General features: G+C 39.2%; 1 protein-coding gene across 1 annotated transcript in view; it reads left to right on the top strand.

The window, feature by feature from the left end:
• The window catches only part of PPP1R3A (protein phosphatase 1 regulatory subunit 3A), a 34,585-nt gene extending 18,107 nt beyond the window's left edge, over positions 1–16,478 (top strand). The window contains exons 2-4 of the mRNA XM_065861086.2: positions 3,721–3,779; positions 3,894–4,030; positions 6,260–16,478. Coding sequence (XP_065717158.2) covers positions 3,721–3,779; positions 3,894–4,030; positions 6,260–8,752 — 2,689 coding nt within the window. The 3' untranslated portion in view covers positions 8,753–16,478. The remainder of the gene's footprint in view (positions 1–3,720; positions 3,780–3,893; positions 4,031–6,259) is intronic.
• The last annotated feature ends 8,224 nt before the right edge of the window (positions 16,479–24,702 follow it).

Raw genomic sequence — 24,702 nt, 5'->3', positions numbered from 1 at the left:
CTAAAAAATGAAACAAAACAAAACAAAATCAAACCATTTTTGAATGAACACAAATCTGGTGTCTCTTACTACACAATGTATGTGCATTTAGACCACCCCCACAACACAGTGAGATGATTGATTTTGGAAACAAAACCTGAATTAATATTATAATTTAAAATTTTACAATGGAATGCTGATAGTGAGCTACAAGTTTTTCAGAAAAAAATGTGAAGAAAAAACAGTCAGTCAAAAAACATGCCAACTAGACAAATGCTTTCCATGGACCACAAGGGGAAAGCACGCTGTGGAAAAACAGTGGTCAAATGATGATCTGTTTTGATAGTAGAGTTTTTCTCCCATCTAATTGCTGCTGTTTGATGAAAGGGCTAATTTTTATTGGCTTTTGGGGAGTATTTAAGTCTTCAGAGTGTATATATATGTTTGAGATTGTTCTGCATTTGTAGCCACCCACAGTCTCAGCATCTTCATGCCACTTCTTAGATTGCAGTAGTGCTGTTAAACTACTATTGGTTTATGGTCCTCGTGATTCACAAAGACTGCAGTATCAATATCCTCAATTTAGGTTAATTTTAGATTTCCCACTAGAATAATTACATGAGGGCAGATATTTCTGATGTAGAAGAAAAATAAGAAAAAATAACTGTTACACTGACTTTCACTGTACCCAGGTATTTGTAGGACAGACCTGTGCAAATACTGGGCTATAAACCAGCGATCTTCATAAAATTCAGTGCAACATTCAAGAACTCATGTTACAAGCCTTACAGCATGGATCCAGGCTGTCAGGCTGTATAATCATTGCTGTTTATTACCTGTGTTGTGGTTGTGAAAATAGGCTTGAGGACCAGGTCTCCAGATGCTGCTAGAACAAGAGTTAAGGACAAATTTAACTCTGATCACAACAAAAATAAAACTGAGGGACTCAGACCATGTACTCTGTGTTACACCCCCAGCCATTAAAACTCTATATCTAGTTTCCAGTTTGAATTTAGAGTTAAAAAGTGAGATTCACTCAGCCAGTTTCAGTTATCTAAAACATATGACTCCAGCCTAAGGCAGTCACTGTAGGTTCCCTTTATGGTCAATCTCTTCCAGAGGCAGAGAAGCTCCTTGGAAGGATATGTCGCTCCATCTTTCTCATGATGTCCTTGACAGAGGGAATGAATCTCCCTTTGGAAGCATTAATCTCTCACAGCTGATGATAGGGGTGATGCACATGACTGCCTGAGCACAGGTGCTTAGACAACTAAGGCTGGATAAGGTAAACACCATGCCAGTACACACCCATAAGCATTCAGCTTGAAGCAGCTTTACACCTGTTCATTTAAAGGTTCAGAAAAGTACTCCTTAGCACCCTTGTTAAAAGAATTGGTCTATGTTTTACACTGAAAAGGAAAAATAACCAAAAATAATCATTGGTTAGGGAACACAGGGAACAGGGGACAGAATCCAGTTTCTCTTTTCTGTAAGGAATGAAGAGTAAGCTAAAGAATAAGGATCCTGCTTGTATATCCAACCTCAAGAGCAGTAGGTAAATCTGCCCTTCAGTTTCTCCCCCGATGGTCTGCATCCTAGTAATGTGGGTAATTTTTGGGTGTGTGTGCTGTGGTGTTTTTAATCACATCAGGGCTGGATAGAAGCTGAAATTGCCACTCATGTTGGATGTGAGCTCTTGCAACCAGTAGACTATTATGATAGATATGAGCATCAACATCTACCCCCTTCTTCTGGGAATGCTTCTTGAAAGAAAAATACGTGTCAAACTCCATTCCTTTAAGAAGTAGATGTGAGCCTCTTCTAGCAGCAAAGGATGCTATCCCTGCTTCCCAAAAGTTGCATCCACATCGCTGAACACTGCAGGTAGTCAGCAACCTTCAAAGCTTTGAGATATTTTTTTTTTTCTCCACTGGATTGCAATAGAAGGTTTCCTGCTATGCCCATGTGGTTTTGGGATCATTATTTTGGGGTGACTGACTCAGCTCATGTGTTATGTGTGTCTTGGCTACTGATTTGGGGGTTTTGCAGACATCGTATTAGCACCTAAATGCTTTAATGCATCTACGTCATGATTAATCCCCAACCTACACAGTGTCTAGGCTTATGGAAGCAGGTGGGTGAAAAAGATGCAAAAGGGCAGATGAAAATTTCGAACAAGACGTAACACTAAGGCAAGCATTTGATTAGATTAAAAAAAAAAGAAAAAGAAAAAGAGAACAATGGTGTATAAGTAATAAACATTAATGGTTTAACTTAAAAATCCCACAGATCTACTGAAAATAGGGACCTTGCTCTGCCTGCCTTTTCAGGATGAAATGCAGTTTATAGCAACTGCTGGCAGGGGAGAGTAAATCTTTGTGTGAGTGGGAGAGTGAGAAACGTGTGGAGGCTTATGCGTGTACCAGAATTCAAGTGTGACATGACATTCATATGGATAGCAAGAATATTCAGCATTATTGCAATTAAGGGTGAAAAAGAACTGTTGAGAGGGTGTTAAATCTTGTTCTCAAGGACAACTTCTAGCAACAAAAGGCCAAGAGAAAATGTAATAAGGTAGTGCAAATTACTCCAAGTATTTTCCTACAAGAAGTTTACATCTTCCCCCGAAGTATCTGGTGGTGGCCAGAGATCAGATGCTAGACTGACACGATCTTCTGTATTCTTTAGTCTGGCATTCCCTATAAAGGTTGGATTTTAAAAAGCTGGTGACAGTCGATGTCTAGGTTCTTTTAACAGAGTATAAATTTAGCAACCTCATTCTGAATTAAACATTTAGGTGGCAGAGTTAATGTTATATCAATTCAAAGGAAAGACACTAAGATAAAGTAGAAAGGGAAAAGACTAATATTTGAAAATTAGAAAGCAATTTTCAGTAACAGAGGTGGACGGCTGGTTGAAAAACGCATAGCTTAAGACCTACAGAAAAAAAATTGCTCCTCATAGAGAAATCATTAGGAGTGATATAATAATTTACATTTTACATAAGTGACATTCTTTTTACTTTTTTTTTTTCCTTTTCATCTAAAGGTTACATCCCTATAACCTCGTGATTCAAACTGCTATCACTTTGCATTGATATTGATGAGGACCGTAGGCACTCAGCATCTCTCTGTAGATGTTTGTCATGTTGGACCTGGCCTTTGTTTTCACAGCCAGCAAAGCAACAACAGAAATTACACCAGCTGCAGGGAAGCAGAATTCATTCCTGCTGGCCAGGCACAGCTTAGCAACAGGATTTATACTGTATACACACAGGGAGAATCTTTTTTATTTATTTCAGGTAACAAATACATACTTTTCCAGCAATCTCTGTATACACACAAATATTTCAAAAATATAAGCAAGAGAGAGGCCCAGTTTCTTGAACACGTATATCCTTCCAGACCCTTGCCTGACCCCAAAGTTACGCTCTCCTGTCACTGACCCATCTAATCACCTTTGTGCTGCTTTCTCAGAAAAGGCCTGGGAAAACCCATCAGCTTTGCAATGTAATCTGAAGGTCAACACATTTTCATTTTCTTGGCCAATTCTCTCTTTGACCAAGACTTAATATCAGGTCACTCAAAAAACCTACCTTTTATAAAGCTGTTCTTTTCAGAACATCAAACAACATTCAAAATGTTGTGTAATTAACTAGTAGTCTTTACAGTTGAGTCTAAGAGAAATTAGAACAATATTTTTTTTGCAGAATAACACAGGAAGTTTCTTTTTGTTTAACAGCAAAGAAGAAATATTGGCAACATCTGACAATGACACATGGAATAATTCAAGGACTTCAGGTACAACACCCGGTTTAATTAGTTCTTCCTTACTGCACATGTTAATTAAAAAAAAAATAGTGTGAAAAACAACCTCATGTAAATGGTTCAAGTATGTTTTTGTTAACTCTTCAGATGCAAACATCCCAGACATTGTTTATTCACAAGCAGAAGATAAAGACACCAAACCAGCTAATGAAAATATGAAGGATAAAAATGCAGAATGCAACCAGGATGATCACGAAGATGATGAAAAAGAATTAGAGTTGCTGGTAAGTGTTATACAATTATATCTACAGTATTAAATGATATGAATCCATTTACGCTTCAAAGCTGGTGAAATGCTCCCTTTTAACAGAGCTGACTGATGTACTAATTTACAAATGTAAAGCCTTGGTCTCTACTTTCATTGAATCTCTAACTGATTCAACAATAGAAGGTGCTCTGATTTCACTATAGTGCAGCAACTTTTTCTAGTCTTAAATTAATTACCTCTCCCTTTTACTCCTTTACCAGAGGCTCTAAATGACAGTTTGAAGGAATTAGAAGAGTAGCATTTCAAAAAAAACTCTCCTCCTACTTTCTAGGATAGGAATATTCTTCCATAAATGCTTGGTATTTAGTAAAATTCTCATACTTATAGTACTGTTTGCTTTGGGGGTTTTCAAAGGAAAACTATGTAGCATGCTATATGAGCAAAATAAATATATTTATATTTATAGTAGCAGATTATTCTATATCAGTATTTGACATAAAATTTGTTAAAATAAATTTCACACTCAGTGAACATTCAGTCTATTTGGATTTGTGCATGTGCATGTTTGTGTGAGGTTTGGCTTGCATTTTTCAGTATGGAAGAAAAAATGGCAATAAATGAGACACGTACAGCAATCTATTATTCTCAGTGTCTGTTCTCAGCTCATATCATTTGGGTGCATAAATTCATAATCATAGATTATAATAGCTATCACCTGTGAAAATGTGAATGCTGAATCAGACAGGAGAGGAAGATGAGAACCATTCTTTTTTTTTTTTTTTCCTTATTGATAGAGAATAAATTCCTCTTATTTGAATATAATTTTTTCTTGTCTTTTACTTGAAAAAAGTTGAAAATTGTTGCCTATTGTGGGACCTTTCACTGCCTGAAAGTCAATGTCTCCTTTTTTTTCTTTTAATGGTGAAACATTAAAAGGAAGATCTCTAAAATTCCTTGCTGTTCTCAGTCCACCCTTTTACAAAAAGCAGGATCAAATATAACCATTTGTTTATCAATTGCCAGGATTGTCCATACAATAAATGAAGGGGGAGCTATAATTTAGATGTTAATTTGCACTATGTGCCCTTTAATGAATTAAACAATGAAGGCTTATAATAGATGGAAATACAACCAAATCTTTGAAATGCGCAGGCATTGGCTCACAAGACAGCTGTGCAGTTGACAAGTAACATGAGCCTTATGTGAGAAGAAGGGGAAATCGTAAGATTTGCATATAATTATTGAGATCATGCAAATGTCAGTTATGAGGAGGGGAAAAAAACACAGGCATCTCGCTGTTAAATCCTGACAGTTGGCATCACTGAAGAACTCAAATGCACTTGAGCACTGGTTGGCAGAGGGTCATTAAAACAGAATTTGCAGAGACATTAGTTCCCTCACTTTTCTTTGAGTGACGTTTTACTATTAATAGTTTGCAGAGGCTTTGCAGAAAACATATTAATAAGAGAAACTGTAATGGGGTATCTACAGCAAGTGCAAACGCATAAAGGGGTGCCCGAGAAGCTAGCCTCTAATTGATCAGCCAGTGCTATCAGTGTGACTGTGCTAAAGTGAGAAGAGAGTGCAATGACAAGCAGGCATAGCTGAATAATACAATATCATATTTGGGAGCTAGGAGGGAGAGTGATTAGTTTCTGGCCTTTTACTTCGCTAATCTCATTTCCAACTCATGTCTTACCAGATTGTCTAAAAAACAGTCTGGTTTGAAGTCTATAAAATGGTCCCTGGGAGAAATGAAGCACAGATAATCCTTACAGTATTTGCCAGTGTGAAATGTGTCTTTGTTTTACTGGACAATACTGTACATTACCAGGCTTTGATGTACTGTATCAATGCCCTAATTTAAGTGCCAATCCTCCCCCACTCGCCTCCCTCTCTCCAAACCTAGAACTGAATGTGCAGAGAATGAATTAGCCTCCCTTTAAGGGAATATTCTCTTCAGATTTAATTTGTATAAAATGCACTAGCAGCTTACTGAACTCATGAATAAAGAGAGAGGGTTCTGAATGCTGTTTTATTTCCTGCTCCTTTCAGCACCACCATAAAGCTCATTACCTATGTTAAAAAATACATACAATGCAAATTTTGCAAATGGTTTGGAACACGTTTCCATAAAAGCTTTGTTACTGAAAACAAAACTTTCCATAACAAAATCCTGCCTCCTTAATTTGGCATATTTTTGCAAAGTGCTTTTTGATCATTCTTTTCTATTCTATTGTTTCAGCTAAATCAGCACTTCACAGGAGCTAGAGGTACCTCTTCCAGAGATGAGAGGAATTTATACACAACAGAACCAGTTAATTTTCCAAGTGAAACTGAAAGATTGGAGAAAAAGCTAACCTGTATAGAAAGCAGCAGTGACTTACTGAGACACCCTGTGCCCATCAGCTCCTCATCCGAAAACACTTCACGAGAGCCAGGAGGAGAATTAAAAGATAAAGTTAAGTATTCCCTAAGAGATTATGATACTCAGTCATCAGGAAAGGAAGTAGCTGCTGGCTTGATAAACAGCGGTGAGCGGTCGTTGGATCGTACTGGTACCAGTGAAAGCCTTTTATCAGCAAAGTATTTTCCTGGGACAAAACAGAATGAGGCTATCGATACTATGACTACTGTCTCAAGCCGACAAGGAGAGAGCCACATAGATATTTCAAAAGGTAAAACAGATAGTGCCTCAGGAAGTAAGATGATGGAGAGGTTATTCATCAGTGAGGATGCTGCTGATGCCTTGAAAGGGGCCTGTGAAACGAGACCAGAAACCATTTCTCCAGAGCATGATGAATCCATGCAATTAAATGCACACGTAGCAGGGACGCTGGATGGCAATGCTAATCCAGCTCCAGTGCACCAGGCACCACAAATGTCTCACCAAACTCTGGAATCATTGTTGTCAGACACTGACAAAAATGAAGGAAAAATCGAGATGACTGAAAGCAAAGTTCAGGTACATTTAAGAGGAGATTTATATGCTGACAGTTTCGCACATGATGATGCCTCAATAGATTCTGCAAAAAGCCAATATACACAAAAAAAAGGATTTGGTGAAGTGTCAGCAAAGAACTGTAACACTGGTGCAGGTAAGGAGAAGAAAGTCATTGAAATAGCAGACTTAGCACTAATCGGTGAGGAGGAAGCACCCAAGCCTTTCAAGTCACAGAGAAAACACACCGCCAAAGCGTTAAACACAACACCTCTGTCAGCTGAAGACAACAAACAGGCACCCCGGCCCGCACAGGCAGATCCCCCGGCATCCTCTCCGTGGGATGAAAGGAGAGCTGAAGACACTTGGGAACACAGAGGATTCACAAGGTTAAAAGACAGAGGAAAGTCAGACAACACAAACGAAGGAAGACTGATAGGAAAGGAAAGGGAAGCAAATCCCACAGAGCAGAGGTGGCACGAATGGGGTAGCGAGGTTCGGTGGGAAGCGAGGGGGAGCACAGGGGCTTGGGGTTCGGCTTCCACAAAGGAAAAGTCTTCTGTCTCTGAGAAGGGTATCACAGAGGAAGCGGAGGCAGGTACAGCTTATATAATTAAAACAACATCAGAAAGTGCTCCAGAAAAAATGTCTGCCAGTGAAAAAGCAGTAATTGCTAAGCTACCTCAAGAGACTGCACTAAGTGACAGGCCCACAGAGGAAAAGGAAACAGCATTTGATACACATGAAGGGAGAAATGATGGTTCACATTATGCTCTTTGTCAACTCAACACAGTGGGTGTATTATATGACACCGAATTTGAAAAGGAATCAGTTTTAGGTATTTATAATGCACGTGTACATGAGACACTGCAAGGAGAAACGATGTCTGTACGCAATAGCAGGGAAAAATGTGCCAAAGCGCAACCAGACATTGGCAATATTCTACCTGGAGGAGAAGCAGTAAAGGCTTCTAGCACAGAAAAGAAAGCAGATTTGCAGCAAGGTTTATATTCAGAAGTATCTAAATATCCCCCAAGTGTCCAGAAGCATCTATACAGTGAGGAAGCAGAAGTGCTCTGTAGGGAAGAAAGCCGTGTTGGTACACTTTCCTATTCACGTGCTGAAGCTGAAACAAAAATGCCACCTTCTGGTACAAATGCTGTGCCAAGTTACCATTATAAAAGCTCTTCAGTGGCATCTGGTGAAGGGGCCACTGTGGCAGGAGATAGGGAGCATCTGTATAGACACTTTGAATTCAAAGTCATTGACAAGGTTGCTGCTGAGTCAGGATACAATTTAAGTGTACCGAATGAAATGACATCTATTAATAAAAACATCTCTCCTGAAGCTTCAGACATAGAGATTTCTAGAGAAGGAAGAGGAAGGAATATAGGTCAAAGTTTCCATCAAGCAGAGTTCAAACAAGAGAAGTCATCAAGGCCAGAGGTTTCAATTAGTAAGCCTACTGAAGAAGCTGGAGGGAGAAGCTCTCAATCTGACCGTTTAATAACTGAGCAGAAAACGCTAAACTGGCTTGATGACTCACAGAAGGAAAGCCAGCACATTTCCGATTCTGCAGATGTTTCTAACCAGAAGAGTGAAGCACTTAAGTTACCTAGTGAGCTTCCAGGCTTAAAACATATTGCTTGCAAAATATTTTATTTCTTCTTCTTTCTTTCATTTGCTGCAACACTCTACCACTATGATTTGATGGTTTGTCTTGCACTCTACCTGTTTTCCTTGTATTGGCTATACTCCGAAGGAGGAAGAAACAAGGAATCTGTCAAGAAGGAATAACATTTATTGTCAACTGTGCTCAAGATCCATGGTCAATAGTCTCCAACCCCTCCAAAGCATTTTCACTGTTAAAGAGCTTATTCATTTTTAGAACCAAAGTGAGTTTTCCACTGAAGCATCTTTTTAAAAGATTACATATGAAGCTGAGTCTTCATGTAAGTAATTATACTATATAGGACCATTATGTTTGGATCATTAAATACCTATATGAATATGAGTTCTGAAGCACGTCAAGTTAAAATCCGGTACAGCTGTTGCTCCTTAGCAGGATATGAAGAAACAATGCTTCATATCTCTTTAGTACTTAAAACCACCATTTTCTTGCATTAATTTCTATTGCAGTAAAGCTTCATATTTCTCTGGGATTTTTTTTCTAAGGTTTTGTGTCATACATAACACAAGGAACAGTATAAAAACGAAGTCAGTATTTTGATATTGACATTTCAGTTGATAATCTGCTAGTGTAATTAGCCAATGCTCTAAGAAGTATGACATCTGTTGATAGGTTAACATTTTTTTTCCAAATTTATATTTCATTGTTTTGACTTAGAGCTCCAGCTGTATCACTGTTTGAAAAATGTAAGGCTTTGACTTTGGTAACATCATGTAACTTTCAGGATGTGACTGCATAGCAGAATAGATACGCTGTTTCTACCCTGAAGAGATTGAAGGCCACAGCCACAGGCTTCTTACCATTCACTCACATGCGCAAATGTTTTTGGTTTTGTAAATGAGGACTGTGTAACATGACTGAGAACTTCACTGGATTGTTATTACAGACAAAGCCTTTGAATCACATTTTTTCATCGTGTTGCTTAAGCATATCTACAAAGCATTAAATAAATTTTACAAAGGAGTGCCATGACTGTGTTGAGCATGTCTGAATTAGGTTTACTGCATTTTTCCATGGCTTGTTACCTGAGGCTAATCAAACACCAGGAGAAAATACAGGGAATAGCCCAGACTTCCAGTAAGGCTACTTTGTGTGGTTTGGGTGAAGCAGGAAAGCCTGGTATCTTCCCGCAGGAGAGCCCAGGATGATTCCACACAAGAGTCCCACAGGGCAGGCACACAGGTGGCTCTGATGCTCCATCATCGTGGGTCTCCCAAGCTGGGTCATGCACAAAGTTTGTCCAGAAAGAAAAGAATAGATAGATTATGTTGCATTTCAGCAATATTCTGAGTGATAGTCACAAATGCCATCGTAGGTAGTCTGTTGAAAGAAACACCAAGGCTACATAATGTTACTGACAGCCTAGAATTTAAGAAGGAAAAAGTGTTGTTTTAAGCTATATTTGTTTCACTGCCACTGTGAAATACCACATCAACTGTGAAAGTTTTAGTTGCAACATATAGCTGAAGCTACATAATAGTGAAGTTTTTTAGTTCTTTGCTTAGCTCTGAAATAAATCTTTTACAATAGTTCTAAAATTTATTTACATGTTTCAGGATGTTAGGGAACTCTGATACACGACGTATCTTGGCATTTATGTTCTCCAGGGGGACAGTACTGTGGAGCACACTGGGAGCAGTGCATTCAGCAGAGTGAGCAAATGTGTGGGTGTTCTATTGCTGGTGTGCATGCTGTTGGCTGGATACCCTGACAACTTCTGACAGCAATCCATAAATGAATGACAGTATTGGGCTAGAGACATTCAGGAGTGACACAGAATGATACTGTGGTACTGGTCCAGATGTTCAAAGGTGTGTAGGAGCTAAATATTAATTGAGATAAAGAAATTAATTCAATAGGCATTAGGAGCTAGATCCAATAAAAAGCTTAGGCTTAGACTTAAAGTAGGATTGATGTTGAATCTGTGTAAGTCCAAAACCGTGATCACAAGCCCTTCTTTACCTGAAGACCACAAATGCTAAAAGAACCTAGCCTTTTCTTGATGCTTATAGGCACTTTTCAAAAAAAGCATGACATTCCCTTACTGTTGGTGGTTCACTCTCTAGAGTGTGACAAGTCCCTGGTCTAAGTGGTTCAAAATTTCAGCTTCACTGGGACAGAGATGTCACATATTGCTTTGCTTCCCAGTACAGCATGAGCTCTTGAGTAGTGTCTGATATATTCTGACAGGATCAAGGTCCTCAGTTGGAGAGCTAAAAAAGTGAAGACAGCACCCTGCATATGTCCTACTGAAATTGTCAACATACAGTCAGGTACCAAACTCCTGGGGCCAGAGAGAACAAGCACATGAGACACATTTTAGTCTAATAGTTAAAAACACCATGCCAGTAAGAGGAATATTTAGATTTGGTTTTCAATTCAAAACCTTCTTCAATCTAATTTACCTTATTAAAGCAAAATTCATAAAATTCAGAGCAAGGACCAAAAACCAGGTTCCTGTCCTCTTAGGTAAATGTTCTATCTGCTAAACCACAAGATTCGAACCCATGTTTGAATATCTTCAACTTTACCAAACCTGGCTCTTCCATCCAGCAGGATGTAGTTTAATCATTAGGCTACTGTTGTTGTCAGGAGCATTCTGGTCCCCAGGGCTTGCAAGGACCTCTGTGTGCAGGTGGGTTCCTTATTGCCTTATTGCAAGCAGAGCTTAGCAGTTCAGCCACCACAGAAGTGGGAAAGCCTGGTTGCATTCTTAATTGAATCTTGGGGACTCCAGGAAATGTGTGCTTTGAGGAATCTTTTGTTGTTCTCTTGTTTTATCCTGGAGCCATGAGAACCTTTGTATGGTGGTCCTCTGTATGCAATGTGCAAGTTGGAAGTGGTTTCCCTTATTTATTTCAAGCCAAAACATTTGGTTGGTTTTTAAAGATCTAGCTGAGCTGATTTGGAGAGCAAGAAAAGGGGTCAGGGATAATTGATGGGCCCAGGACTATGGGTGAAAGAAAGTCATTGGATTGAATTAGCCTCTCGAGAATGGCAGAAAAATGTTACAGATTGCCCAGGAGAGTCAATATGACCTGCAAAAAGAATGCAGAGGATAAATAGAGAGGATCTATTAATACAGACATTCATTAAAAATTAGTGGGCTTTTAGTGTGTGTCATAATATACTTAAACCTGTTGCTAAATATCAACTAAAATTTAGTTAAGTTACTTGATTTTCTACAGAAATCTACCTTCAAACAGCTGTATTCCTGTGTCCAACAGGTTAAACATCTGGGGCTGTCATTTTAACACGTACAGTCATTCAAAGTTGGAATTTAGGGTAAATATTTGAATATTAGAATAAACATATTTCATCTACATACAAGTGGAATACTGTTAGCATTTCTCAGATTTGGAATGGGATTTTATGTTCTATATTTAAGTTATTTAGCTAGCATATCGTACCTTATGGTTGCAAAATAGGACTCTAGACTGATCTGCGAACACAGGTGCCCGAACTTTTAAGTATTTATATACTTAAAACAACAAAGCAAATAATTTTATCTTTTTTGTTGATCATTTGATAAACTATCTTTTAAAAATCCTCTTACTTCTGTTTATAGTATGAAAACAACACATTTAAAACATTGGCAAAATATTCGGCTTTTACTTACAAGTAAAAGGTAATGAGTGATGTGTTGCATTTTTGCAATGATTCATATTTAGCTGCCTACTAGGCCTCAATAACATTTCTAGCTAATACTTTCATTCCTAGTAGTTTCTAGTTATTTCTTTAGGCTGTGCAACAGAAAGAAGGTATGATCCTGTGTGGCAGGCCCATGGTCATGAAAGGCTCAACTCAGATATAATACAGAGATTAAAATTAATATAGTGGGTTTGCTTGCATTACTACAGTTATATGAGGTATGCACATCCCATACCATGAGAGATGTGTCCCATGGCTATGATCTGAACTGTAATTGCAATAATTACATTAGTTTTCATATTGTGGCATCTGTAATCTGTTGAATGTAATAAAACCTAAATTTGTGGCAACAGGGAGAGGAGTGGGAGGAAGTTCTGTACCCAGATACCTTGCTAGGAGTTAGCGACAACAGACCACATCATTAACGCTTCAAATATTTGTTGTTATCAACTTTTTGTTGCTTCTTATCCATTAGTGACTTTTGTCTTGACAGTAGATAGGCTACAGAAACAGGCTACAGGCTTTAAAGGTCTATTTAGCATTGGAAATGAAAAATTAGGATGACGGAGTATGAACGAGATCCCTAAAGGTAGGATAATATGGTAACGTTTGGAGTCACTATACTAAATTTTAGGTGTTTAGTGGCACCTCTGAATAAAACACTTCAACTCTCTAGTCATCTGACTTGTGAATGAGAATTGAAAGAGACAGTGTGTTGAATATGGACCTGCCAAAGTTTTCTAATAGGAAACCCCAATGGCTGAGTTGGGTTCTATACCCTTCCCCTGTCACAGAAATTAAACACTTAATGCTGGGTTGCAGGGACACGTTTTTATCAAGTCAGGTTTCATATTCTGCAGCTCTCTTGTGCACTGAGGAACCTAATCTGCTGCTTTCAGAAACAGAACACTTCGCAGAAGACAATCCCAGCTTTTTGGCACTGAAGAAAGGACAAGTTTAACTCTTTAAAGCATAGATTGGGACTTGTGTACTTTATGTGAAATTCTACTTAGATAAAACACGAAACTGACACCAAGAGCTTCATGTCTTCTCAGTGAGGTCAGCTTAGTCTATAAAGTCACTCTTCCAGGCCTACACCAATGCCTCATGAACCAGGACTGAAGAATTGTTCTAGCCATTAAGGTGTCATAAGAAAAAGGGTAACATCTCCCATGGCTGAGCCCACTGTGCTTTTTGAGGAACTTGATCTTGTAACTGTACTTTTAGGTCAGACACCTACTGATCAAGCACCATCAGGATTGCTCTGCTCGGTTACATAGACTGGGCCAAGGAACTGGATTGGCAAAATGTGTAAATGTCTAAAGATACGTGGAATTTGTGGATTTCTGTCTTAGACCTAGAAAGGTGCTTAAATCCCAGCACAGTCTCACGTCAGACAACTATTTTCTTTTTTGAATCTCAGCTGAGCTTTTGAAGACTTGCAGCTCTTCTGAGAGCACTGTCTGCAAAGGAAGCCATAGAGGTACATGGATAGTGATGGGACTGATCTAAGAGGTCTTGATGCTTCTGAGGTTCAGAGTTGCACTTCAGGGTTGAGATGGTAATCCAGAGCTCAGGTCTTCTTTGGGTATCAGTGGAGATTATTTGACCAAAGCTACATATGGCCAAGTGAGGATAATATTTATGAAACGGTGTGGGTAGGTTGACATGGAATTGATAATTTCTGCATTCTGAGGAGGTATGAACTAGGGGAGCTGAATCATTTAACAAGGGAGATATGTATGACTTGGTGGTACGCATGAGATATGTGTGTGCATATGTGTGTGGGTGGCACTAGGACAAGTGGGTGGAAAGGTGAGAACTAGATTTCAAGGGTAAATGGAGAAATAATAAACAGAATGGTTAATTGGAAAGTTTCTGAACAGCCTTCTCTAGAGAAGTGAAAGTTTAATAAGTTCTGAGTAGATTGGACAGATGATAACACAAATACCGTATTAGCTACATAAAGTAGTAAAAATTAAAGTATATGCTAACTTCTTTTTGTAACTTATCAAATACCACTTAATTGAATTATAGTGGAGAATATCCTGCCCTTGACCTTAATATTCAATGATTCAAGATTGGAGCATTGCTCTGAGGACCAGAAACATGCACTCCTTCTCAGGATGCTATAGCCCTCCAGGGAGAGACAGCTTCTGGTTGGAGCCATGAATCTGCCTTGTGGCCATTAATACAGGTCAGTCCCCAATGGCATGTGCATCAAGACAAAACAAGAGTACATGTCAGCCTGCAGTTATTGGTGCAGAAATAAAAAAATATATGTAGATAGTTAAGCTCCCACCATGCCTGTGGTGCCTAGTGTAGCTCAGAGACATGTAGGAGCTTCTTTAAGTTCTTTTTAGACTAGATGGCTGCAGGAGGACATTTGGATTTCCTGGGACCACAGTACATGAGCGTGCCTTGCATATGTGTGATGGCAGGGAGATCACAGGACATAGATGAACCACTATATTGGTTGTATTTATTTGGAAATTTATTCTCCTTTCCACTAGGGGATCTTTCTGGGGCTGAGTGTGCCAACTGCTTGTGCTCCTGGCACTGCCTTCTCCAGGGAAGACAAGACAGCTCCATACTGCCATACTTGGTGTCTTTGAAGAGGAAATGAGAACTGCCAAGTGACAGAGAGTGAAAGAGCCAGCTTACTAATTAAGGCCTTTGTATTACGGATGGATACTTTCAACTCCCAGGGCAATCAGGGATACTTAGGAGTAGCCTGAACTCTTTAAATACAACAGTGACTTGTTTGGGGGAAAGTCCTTATGTCTTCGTATAAACTACATGCCCGTCTGTCCCTCCGCACTATGAATGAGCCAAGATCCATGACTGATAGATGACAAGGGTAGGAGACCTCTTGTGTAGCTTTCTTACCTCCTTGAATAATCTTGGTTGTTGAATAGCTTGGGCAGTTAGATATGGCAGGCAATGTCTTTACCATCCTCAGAATTAGACAAACCTCTGGGAAATGCAGCAGTCACAGGGGCACTTGGCTTGTACCCATCATTATTTCATGTTATGAGGGACAGAAGTCAGGCTTTTATGAGAGATTATGTGTGAAAGAAAAATACTGGTTGATAAACTACTGATTTATCCATAGCAAAGTATTTGCTTAATAAAAGGACCTTTTAAGTACTAACTAGAACTTTTATGCAATTTTGTGATGTAATTTTAGTGTCTAATCCTTTCATATAATGTGGTATTTTTGTAGAATTATGGTAGAATAACTAATAAAACCGATGAAACAGAGGGAAGAAAAGAAGAGACAGAACTGGAAAAGAGAGAGACAAAGTAAGAAGCAAGCATGTGTCTGCATTGTTCCATAGTAGGTAAGAGATTCAGAAACTGGAGAATTACCTTCTTCTGAGTCAGGTTGAACTTGTGATCAACACATCATTGTTCTCTAAGACATGCTGCACTCCAGGAAAGAACACAAATCCAGACAAGCTTTTTCATTTCCCTCCTTGTATATTAGTAATAACAAAATAATCAGTAATAGAAAGCAAATTAATGAAGGCTTTGTTCCTGGGTGCAAAGGCAATGCCCCTGTTATTCTTGCAGGGTGCTGTAAATGCAGAGTATTTGGATGACGTGGTTGGGACGTGCTAACAGCGGCTTTTCTGGTATTCTGCTTCCATGTTTCACACACACTCGCTCGTGTGATCATTATTAATTGCTTAAGCCAATTATGTACCAGAGCGTAAACACTTGCCATCAATCTTATGCTAAAAGATTATGGTGAACTGCACATACAGGAGCACACTGTCTTATTCATTACACGATATATAATTTGGCATGAAGAAATGTTTAAAGAAGCTGTTATTATCTTGTACTTATCAAACATTGCAAGACGTAAAGTTCAAGAAACTCAACACTAGCAACTGTGGCTGCGACCTTTTAGACTAGCTGATCTGGACAGACATACACCTGCAGCTGTACATCATCTTTTAGTGTAGACATATCAAGTGAGAAGCAAATATTGTGATTTTTCAAAAGTGTGTTGTCTGATACTGCATAAGGCAATAGCATGACTTGCCGTGTACTTTCCTTTTAATTCTACAAAAGTCAAGGACATACACATTCAATAAACATTGATTATAAATTAGATTAATGACAACTGTAATCTCATTAATTGACTTTTTAATAAACAAGTGCTAAACCATGTTCTATTGTGTCGATAAAAAGCTACATTTTTTGTAATGCACTAGGCATCACAATTTTGATGTTTATTTGTCCTGTGAGATATTTAAGCCAGTCCATACTGTTGTGGACAAGTTTTCTTCACAGTTCACAGGGCTTGACCCAGGGGAGGGCTCAGGTGCCCACCAGCTGGGAGTGCAACCCAGAGCCCTGAGTGAGGCTTCTGTGCTTGTTATCCAATACAACGGAAAATGAGTTGTTTCAGAAAGGCATCTCAAAAACCTACTGACTATGGACTCACCTCTCTTTTGAACAGAAATTCACCTGGTGAGCTTAAATAAATCCAGAATTAGGTAGAAGCCATGGCCAAGTATACACAATGGGAAAGAGATGCCAATACTCTGGAAAGTCTTACCCCCAGAGAGCTTCCTGGTCAGAAATTGAGGCTGGGGAAGACTGGGCTGCCCCACCACTCCTCTGCACATCTATGTTTTCTTCTCTGGCATCACTGAGAGGAAGGGACACCAGGGCTAATGTCAGATCTCCTGATGAGAATAACGAGGAAACCATAACTTGGGGCACACTGTGGACCCAGGCTTACAATGGAAAGCCATCATGGGTCACTGGATTATGACTTTGACTTTACATAACTCAGCTCCACCTAATTCTTGTTGCAGGCACCTGAGACCTTTATTGAATATAGGCTAGTATTATTCAGCCTTGGTGCATGAGAACAGACAAGATTTTGCCATAGAATTTTAATGTTGCTCTTAATTAAATTAGCAATAAAGCCTTGCAGTTCCCGTTCAATAACTACCTTGTTTCTGTCTCAACATCATGGCTGTAATTAAGAGAGCTTCCTTTTCAGGTACTCAGTTCTTTAATACTTAGGTCCTTTTAAATGTTCATATTCCACAAGCACTCCCATTCAGTTTGACATTATGGAGACTTCATTTGGCTTTTCTTACATCTGCTTAGCACAAAGGCATATTTATACAAAGATATGGCAGATACTTTATTCATTCGTGAATAAACCCCTTAGGATTAATTAATTAATTACCATTACATTAGTGGTAAGCAAATCATGGCCCAAAATGGACAGGTGCCAGATGGGCTGGTGCTGGCGGTCAAGCAGATAGAGCTCTGCTATGGTGAGTCTAGACAGAAGTGACTGCAAAAGCAGAGAAGTCAAACTCCTGACCCTGCCATGTCTGTTGAATGGCTTCTTCTCTAAAGGGAAGGAAACTCTTCCAGTATTACAGATCCTGAAGATTTCAGGGAGAACCCCTCTAACCACAACATTAAAATTGCGGTCCTCCTTCCAGTACCTACCTTGTTGTGTTCACAATATTTTCCCTTCTATTTGTCATCAAAGGCAAAGCTGTTTATTAGTCATGCTATAATTCCTCCTCTTGGCATGAAGGCTCCTGCAGAAGCTGAGCTGTGACTGTAGATATCTCTAAATGGTACATTGCAGGCAGGAGGGGCTTGGTCAGCTCATACACTGGGTCAGCACAGGGCTGCTCTTCTGGGCAAAAATGGTCAAGCATACTGCCAAGCGTGACTGGTGACCTCTCCCTGGGATGAACTACTTTGAACTACTGAGATGTGGAAATGGTCTTTGGTTGGTGCAAATTTTGGCACAATGAGCCCACATCCGCTTGGAGTAAAGGAAGAAATAACTTATATATTGACTGGCTAATGGTGAAGGTGCCGGGGAACTGAAGGTGGCCAAAGAGGCTTAAAATCATGCCAAGTGAATTATTCTACAAATTCCAATCTGGAATGCCTGAACTTTAGACAATTTTTTTACACGGATTTGCTCTTATTGACTTCTACATTTAAAAAATGTACAAACTATAAGTTTTACCATGTTGCTTTGCAATTATACAATTGCAATTTCAAGAAATTGATGAAAATTTCACAGTGATACTTAGAATTAATTCTCTCAAAGTATTAGTGGAAAATCATTCAGTAAAAATCTGAGCATTGGACAGCACTGACAAAAAATGCTTATTTAAAAACTACATGCGCAGGACACAACCTGTGGAGTAGTTCTGTGTTGCCTGAGAGTGACTGGAAGGTCTAACAAATCATACTGCATGACTTTTGGGGTAATTTTGGCTGCAGTCTTTGTTACAGTGAAAATCTATTTCCTTGCACCGTATTAACACCACCTCCTTGCTATTATTAGTTATGCTCTGTATTATGAAGACTACGTATTTGGGGCTGAATATTTTCTCATAACAACATACTTGAGACCACAGCTACATGTTCGTCCGTTGAAACTGAGGGGAAATTAAAAATGCTGAATAAAATTACAGATACGGCAAGGAGAGTTTCTGAGGATCCTGCCTGCTGCCTGGGAGCTGCAGTTGCCTCCACTGAGCTGTGGAATGAGAAGAAAGCAGAAGAGAGGATAGAGAGGAAGCAGAAAGAAGCCATTGTGGCACAGTCCCTTTGTCCCCTTGTGCTACCTGACTTATAAGTACTGTTTAGACCAGCAATAACTCCTTTGCTTAGGATCTATACTCATCCAGTTCCTGGAGGCTGGGAATAAGATAGGCTGGATTTAGGTGATGAACCCTCAAGCAACTGGCTCTGTCCTTTAGTGAGTGCCGGGACATCCTCTAGGCTCCCGGTTCCTCTGGTTATTGAGGTGCGAGGCAGGTCTAGTCATCAGTCCCAGACAGAGCAGTAGGGGATGGAATACTCAGGGCAGAAATGGGGAAAATTCTGCACTGGAGTGGAATTTGGCTCACTGCTTTGTAGCAGGTATGTAAGTTATTCAGGGCTGGGACAACATTTAATTCAGTATTTGAACAACTCTTGGTGCAAGAAGGTCCAAATATTTAAGTCTAAGAAGAAACAGCTGTGTTTTTAAAGGTATTGGGGTAGTGAAATCAATGAAAGATGGCTAAAACACCTCCTAATTGGGCTCTTACATCTTAATAAAAATATGTGGGATAACTTTTTCTTTTATAAAACATTTTCAGAGCAATTACTATATTATTCTTATTCTAACAAGTAAAGAGATTTCCAGGCCAGGTGGAGGGCTGTACTAGGGGCAACGTGACAGTTGCAGACCAAATGGGGACTAATATATCTGAAACTTGCTGGCTGTTTTATCTGCAGGAAAGAGGGATTACAGGCTGGTGGCAGCTGACAGGAGTCAGAGCTCAGGGACTTGCTACGTGAGTGTCCCAGGAGCCAAAATGTTCTTTGACATCTCTGGCAAAAAATGACCATCATTATTATGATCTCCTGCATAGCACAGGTAGTGGAACTTCAAATAAATGATCCCAGGATAAGGGATGGTGTCTTTTAAAAACAGACCTGCCTGTGAAAGAGGCAGGTTTTAAAGAGGGTGAATGAGAATGTATCATATCCTTTGATAGTCTTTCCCAGCAGTTAATTATTCTCACTGTCAAAAATGCATGCCTTTTTTTCTTGTTTGGATGTATGCTAATTTCAAACAGGTGTTTGTGCAATTTAAAAACTGTGGAGAAATCTACAAGGCACTTTAAACAAATGGAAATTCTGAAATAGTTCTGTATTAGAAAACTTCATAGTTGTATAATTACGATAAAACATTTTTTTCATTTCTCTCTTTAGCTAGCTTATAATGATTTTTGAAAGAATTTGGCATTTAAAGCTGTGATTAGGAAGTTGCAAGACATTTTTATTTCTGTAAAAAAAATGTGGATTTTATTTTAACTGGGAAAAACACTCTAAGTTAGTAGTTTATTACCAGCTTAACTATATGGACACAGCTTTCGCCAGTCAAAACATGACTCCACTAAGTGTGAGACAGACCATTCTGAGACAGCCCCAAAATAAAGCTGATCTCAGAGTCTCAAAGGATAAAATGGGGAAAAAATGAAGTTAAAACAAGTTAAGATCCATGTGCAGTTGCTGCACTGAGTACTGAGTCACAGTATGTGCCTTACCCACCTCTCTATGGCCTCCGATAGCCTTTCCCTACATGCATGATCTTACAGAACATCTCTGGCCGTCTGAGAGTGAGTTCTATGAGCTCTTGGCAGTGATGCTGCTGCCTGTTGACACGCAGCCCGTGGCACCACATGTGGCTGCATCTAGCTCTGACCAAAACAGCTTCTTAAGGGTCAGAAGTAGGTGTGGAGGATCAGCCATGTGCGGTGGTGATGGTGGTTGCAGTTCAGCCTAAGGCCTGCACGCAGCTGGAGCAATGTGGGCCCACGTGATGGGAAATACATTTGCCAGTAGCAGCATGGCATCAGCCCCTGCCTTCCACAGACTGTGGATGGGGAGATGCTGAGGTTCAGTGTGCTGTTTGAAGTCTTTATTATTATGGCTTCCTTCACCAAAGCCCAGCTTTATGTCCTCAAGCGTATATCCTAGCATATCTCACATGAAAGGTCTGTGTGGATTTCCTTTGTTCTTCACACGCATTGTTAGCAACGAGATCTTGCAGGATCTAAGAGCAGAGCAGAACTCTGTGAATATAGCAGAATCTTCCCCTTGGGATTTAAATCAGTTCTGGACATATTGGACCTGTAGTTTGGACTAAATATACTTTGTAATGCTCATTTCTTTCTTTGCAGTTGCTCAAAAGGTAGCCGAGAAACAACAAGCAGAATGAGAAGCAAAGATTTTGCTTGGATGGATGTATTTCTTTAGTGAATCTACATTTCTTCCATGGTGGCTTAGACATGCTGCAGCACAAGCTCTTCCAGCAAGCTGTCAGGTCAAGAGGTGACTTTAAGCTGGCCAGTGGGAAAAAATGATAGGGCATCTGGCAAGTGAAATGTCAGTAAAGAGGAATAACATTTGGCACATTTGTGAAGGTGCTTTGTGATTTCGGGTGCTCAGCTGAAATCGAATATGGACCAGGCATCTTTGATGAGCACAGGAGCTGCTTTTGGAAATATTAGCTGTGATGTCTCACACATGATGTAGTCACGTGGTCAGCAGGGCACTGTGTGTCATGACATAGCGCAGAATTTGCACCTGCAATGTTAGCACAGAAGGGCCCACTACTGTTCTCACACCTGTGTAAATTAGGATCCTTTCCAAGAGCTAGGATGTTGACTTGTATAAAATTAGGACAAATAAGATCACATAGTGAATAGTGATTGAATAATTCTTGAATTGTTACAGTTCACATTAAGACATAGCAGCATAAATTGAAGTTTGCATCAGTGTTTTCAAAGCAGTTTGATCTTGGATATTGTAATTACTAATTCCACAGTAAACCAAGCTAAATGAGAATGAGATTTACAGATGGTTTGTTTAAATGTTAATTTTTCATTTGATGTTATTTTTATTTCACAAATTATTGTTGCATCCTGCAGTGCTCAGAAACTTATTTTATGAAAGAACACTTGTTACTGTGAGATGTGCTTGTGAGTCACAGCACAGGGAGACAAACAATGTTGTATTTGTCAGCCCAGCAGCACTGATGTAGCTACAGAACAGAGCTGTGTCCCAGGCACTGCATGAATCTTTAACAAGGCTATCAGTACTCCACCTAGATTCTATAGCTATAGTCACATTAGGAATAACAGCTGAAACTGTGGCTTCCAAATCATTATTGCTGATGCTTATGTACTAGATTTGGTGGAAAAAACATACATTGAATTTTAAATGTCCAACACAGTCAAGCTGAGTTAGTGAAAATAAAACGCTTTTGACCTTGTAAAGTGAGCACATAAGTTTAGTGTGTGAATTTATTAAAATTCTGCATTTTAAAATAGCCTTTGTGTACCTAGAGTTGCAAACTGCAAAGGTAAGTTTGTAAGAGGAAACAAAGAATGCCTGGCATGTTAAATGACACAAGTTTCTTTGGTCTCATATATTACTTTCACAGTCTCACTACCATTAGCCTCAATCCTTTTGAGTCCACCACAGCAGAGAAGTGAGCTAGACAAAGTGAATTCTCCATCATTCACTTCTTTACGTTATTGTGAGGATCAATAAATGCCCATTCGAAGAAACTGAGGTTAAGCCACTCATTAATCCTGCCTCTCAGAGATTCTAAAATATGATTTTGTTTCCTGTGTAATCACCTTTAAAGCATGCAAAATGCAGTTTATAGAAAATGGGAATAATATAGAAAAGAACTTGATGGAAGATTAAACAAATATTTGTACAGGGAAAAAATGTTCATTGAACTGGTTCTCTTGTAATCTATGGTTTGGACACTTGCAACACTTTTTTTCTTGGCAACTTTCTTGCTCTAGGTCCTCATTTCCTTCCGTATTTTTGTTTCCAAAAGATTCGTGTTACTTCACAGACAAAAAAGTGTGTACTTGAATATAAGTGGCATTTGGCAACATTTTTTAAATGATAAACTTGGAATATAAATAAAGGAATTGTCAATGCATGAGTCCAAATTCAATGAACAGCTGCTCAGAACTGTCAGACAACTCAGAATGGCTTTGCTTATGCAGCCCTGTATTTTTTCACTCTATAATTTTGATTCTCTTTCAGCTGTCTTTTCAGTAAACAGGGAATCACTTGCATTAGGCTCTAAGGACCTCAAAACACTATGGCACACAGCGATTGTTGCAAATCTTTTGTCCCCTGTGGCTGAAATGCTTTACCTTGCAATGCATATTGCAATGCCTTGATGCTTTCCCACCAAGACTTTCGGCGCCGGGACCTGCAGGAGCTCCAGCTGTTTGAACAGTACTGTGCAGACCGGCTATCAGCAAGGCCTGCTTCTGTCTGATTTTGTGTTTGTTTTGGCTAAACCCCCAAAGTTAACATTTGTTACTCTAAAACAACTTTAAAACTTGCTTGGGAGTGGACCATTCAAGGTATGTACAAACAGATAACTATGTCTATATCATCTATACCTATATTTGTATCTATATCTATATTTGTATCTATATCTATATCATCTATATCATCTATATCATCTATATATCTATATCTATATCTATATCTATATCTATATCTATATCTATATCTATATCTATATCTATATATCTGAGCTGGAACACAACTCTGGCTTTGAAACAGAGTAGCTACGTGTGTCTGAGCTAATAACTTACCTTGGAATATGAATAAAGCAAACTTGATTTGGTTTGCACGCATCTACTTAGACATAAGTTGTTACTCAGATCAGGGTCCACCTAGAATGCCAGAAAAACAAAGAAGTTCCTAACTGAACGCAGCTGACCACACAAAAGGATGCTCCGATACGAAGAGAGGAAGGAAGCATGCAGCTGGAGCTGTAAGGAGAGGGCATTCTGCCTTGTCAGCAGTGGCTTGCTCTAAAATCAACTGTCAGCATGCATCCCAACAATGTAATATAAAGTGAGAGATTTATTGCAATACAGCATTATAAACCAAACATTTCAAAACAAATGCATAAAATGCCTTAATCAGAAATCATTTTACTTTCCTCAAAATGGGTATTCTTAAAACCTAGAGGACTCTAGCTTTCCTAGAGAAAGAATTTACAGTAGCTGTATTTTACATTTTATTTCTGTGAAAAGCTGGTGAATTTGTATGAAAGTCTAGTCACATACCCTGTATGAGTGATAGAGAAGTATGTACAGAGCTTCTTGTCTAGATAATTCATTGCAGTACCAATCCTATTCTGTAATGTTAATGGGATACTGTACAAGACTACCACTGTATAGGAAACCACTCTTAAATCCATTCATTTCCTTTCCATCACAACCACAGGAAGAGAAAGACAATGGCAGGATGGATTTTATGTCTATTCGGCTACATTTTGTACACAAAGAGAATACAAATATATTGTTAGTCTTGCTCTTTATTAATTACCTTGCTGGCTATTGACTCAAGCTCAGGTGGTATATTTTTCAAAGGCCTTAATAACCTCTTTGTGTTCTAGACCAGTCTTCCTCAGTCTTTTCAGGGTGATGATTTCTTACTTCCAGTCGATATTACAACCACCCTTCCAACATTTATTGTAGAGTAAGACTAAAAAATGTTTACGCACAGTAATAGCAATGACCTGGTTTAATCAACTGTGTTTGGAAAGAAGGACTCCATCCATGTCTAAAAGTCAACCATCAATGACATGCCTGGGGTCTCCAGACGCTCACTGCCCCAATCTGAGACATGACTCACCTGTGCCCTAGGAGGTGCTCAGCTTCCCCACCACACAAGAGACCAAGACAGGTGCTGTTCTTGTCTCATTTGAGATAAAAGAAGATATTTGCACCCAGACTGGAGAGCTAGGAAGAGCTGCACAATCCAGCACCCTGTTTTTAGCAAGAAAACACTGTCT

Source organism: Patagioenas fasciata, chromosome 1, assembly GCF_037038585.1.
Source record: "Patagioenas fasciata isolate bPatFas1 chromosome 1, bPatFas1.hap1, whole genome shotgun sequence".
NCBI lineage: Eukaryota > Metazoa > Chordata > Aves > Columbiformes > Columbidae > Patagioenas > Patagioenas fasciata.
The sequence above is the reverse complement of the archived record's forward strand: the minus strand, read 5'-3'. Positions and strand labels throughout refer to the sequence as shown.